General features: G+C 60.1%; 1 protein-coding gene across 1 annotated transcript; it reads left to right on the top strand.

The window, feature by feature from the left end:
* Positions 1–1,211: 1,211 nt before the first annotated feature.
* On the top strand, positions 1,212–2,416 carry LOC120859982 (melanoma antigen preferentially expressed in tumors-like; the record flags this gene model as incomplete). Its single annotated transcript, XM_040235857.1, has 2 exons — positions 1,212–1,531; positions 1,807–2,416. Coding segments are annotated over 2 exons (930 nt in total), but the record flags the coding sequence as incomplete, so codon positions are not given.
* Between the last annotated feature and the right edge of the window lie 53 nt (positions 2,417–2,469).

Below are 2,469 nucleotides of genomic sequence, written 5' to 3'. Positions count from 1 at the left end.
TGAAAAGTGTGTCCTGGCAGGAGAAGAGGGACTCAGGCCTGAGCACACCGCTCCGTGCTGGAGCCTCGGGCTCTGACAGCTTTTTACCTGCCGGGGTATTCATGGGTCAGGCCACGACGGGCCAGGATCCTGTAGAGAATTTTCTTTGCCTTTCCATTCACATTGGCAATTGCACGCTTTGCTTCTGCTTCTGCACGCAGTTTTACTTCATCCCGGACATTTTGGTTTCTTCCGTGATTTTCGCCACTTGTACAGACCGTTGTTAACAACATTTCTTAACCACGTAGAATTTGGCAGGGGGGAGGCGGGATGGATGGGGAAGGGTGGGGTGAGAGTGAGGGGATGGGGCCACAGCGAACAGCATCTGGGGTCGTAATTCCCTGATAGGGGTGGAACTCGTGCCCCTGCAGTGAAAGGACAGAGTCCTCCTCACTGAACTGCCAGCCATGTTCCCGGCATTGATTTAATGAAAGACATCTAATTCGGAGGAATTTTTGAGTGACGTTCCACATGTTAGTTTGGGAGTAGTGATTATGGTCCGTATCATTTTATAGTTCTGTGATTTTACTAGCCTAAAGGGGTTTGGGGGTTTCTTCTGGTTTGACAAGGTAAAAACCGGTTTTCAAGTCGATGAAATACAAAATGAGAAAATGTGTGGAATGTTTGAAAGAGTGGAGGCTATGTTCTGAATGTGAGCGCTTTGCTCCACTGAACCGAATGGTAATAACATTTGTAGAAGAGACACACGGTGGGAGGTACGTGTTTTTATTAAGTGACATGAGCGCACCCATTGTGTGAGTTATTGGTTGGAGTTTAGAGACAGGCCGTGGTGGGCTGAACCCCTTATTCCTGTTTTGAGCCCTTGAGAAATAATCAGAAGCTGTCTCTGAAGAGAGCGGGGTCAGCTGTCAGACGGCTAGGTGTCTACCGGCCAGCAGGGCTGAGATTACGTGAAGCAGCCAGTAGATGCGGGATGGGGCAGGAGGCCAGCATGTTCCTTTGTTGCTGCCCGGAGAGATGCTTGTCCAGGTGCCGGTGGGGCGAAAGCGGTGACTTTGTGGCCAGAAGTTGTCTCTGACCCTGCCCTGGGTTCCCTGAGGGTGGAGGGACGACAGCAGGGTCTCCCCGGTTCTTTGGCCAGAGATGGACCCCCGCCGCCGCCACCCCCGCCTCCCCGCCGCCACCCCGCTTGCTCTCTGACATCCCCCCAGGACTTGTTCCGGAGTTGGTTCTGCAGCTTTGGCATCCAGGCCCCACCCCGACTCCTGGAACTGGCCAGCCAGAGCCTCGTGCGGAATGAGGCCTTGGACATCAGGGCCCTGGAGGAGCTGCCCATCGAGCTCTTCCCGCCGCTGTTTAAGGCGGCCTTTGCCGGGAGGCACACCCGTGCCGTGAAGGCGATGGTGCAGGCCTGGCCCTTCCCCTGCCTCCCGCTGGGGGCCCTGATGAAGGACCACCAGCCTCATCTGGAGACCTTCCAGGCTGCACTCGACGGCCTGGACGTCCTGCTTGCTCAGGAGGTCCGCCCCAGGTAAGGTCGACCTGGCAGAACGGTGGGGCCTGGGGGTGTGAGCGAGGTGCGGCCAGGGCAGGAGGATCACCTGGAAGAGGCGTTCGGGTGTACAGGACTAGTTGAGGGGCAGAGGGGACAAAAGGCACGTGGCCCTCCCCCAGTGTCCCTTAAAGTGGGGACCAAGGCGGGCCGGGAGGCCAGAGGAGCTGTGGCGTGTGGAGTGCAGAGCCCTCGCGGGGTCCCGGTGCCCGCCGACCTCTGCACAGCTCAGTGTGTGCCCCGTGGCCCCGCAGGCGGTGGAAGCTGCAGGTGCTGGACTTGCGCCGGAACGCGCACCAGGACTTCTGGGCCCTGTGGTGTGGCATCAAGGCCCGCGTTTGCTCGCTGCTGGAGCCCGAGCCGGCCCAGCCCATGCAGAAGACGCGCAGGGTGGAGGCGCAGGCGGGGCTGATGCCGGCGCGGGCCCCTGTTGAGGTGCTGCTCGACCTGTGCCTCAAGGAGGACACCCTGGACAAGACCCTCAGCTACCTGTTGAAGAAGGCCAAGCAGAGGAGGAGCCTGCTGCACCTGTGCTGCCAGAAGCTGAGGATCTTCAGCATCCCCGTGCAGAGCATCAGGAGGATCCTGAGGCTGGTGCAGCTGGACACCGTCCAGGACCTGGAGGTGAACTGCACCTGGAAGCTGGCCACCCTGGGCAGGTTCCTGCCACACCTGGGCCGGATGGGCAACCTGCGCCGGCTGCTGCTGTCGCGCGTCCACGTGTTGCCGCACACCGCCCCCAACCAGGAGAAGCGCTGCGCCGGCCAGCTCGCCGCCCAGTTGCTGAACCTGTCCCACCTGCAGGAGCTCTACCTGGACTCCATCTCCTTCTTGGAGGGCCGCCTGCACCGGGTGCTCAGGTGAGGGGTGGTGCCAGCTCCGCAGCCCAGAATGGGCCTCTCTCGTTGCGTGCCCGC

The sequence above is a fragment of the Oryx dammah genome, unplaced genomic scaffold (genome assembly GCF_014754425.2).
Source record: "Oryx dammah isolate SB20612 unplaced genomic scaffold, SCBI_Odam_1.1 HiC_scaffold_5510, whole genome shotgun sequence".
NCBI classification, from domain to species: domain Eukaryota; kingdom Metazoa; phylum Chordata; class Mammalia; order Artiodactyla; family Bovidae; genus Oryx; species Oryx dammah.
The sequence above is the reverse complement of the archived record's forward strand: the minus strand, read 5'-3'. Positions and strand labels throughout refer to the sequence as shown.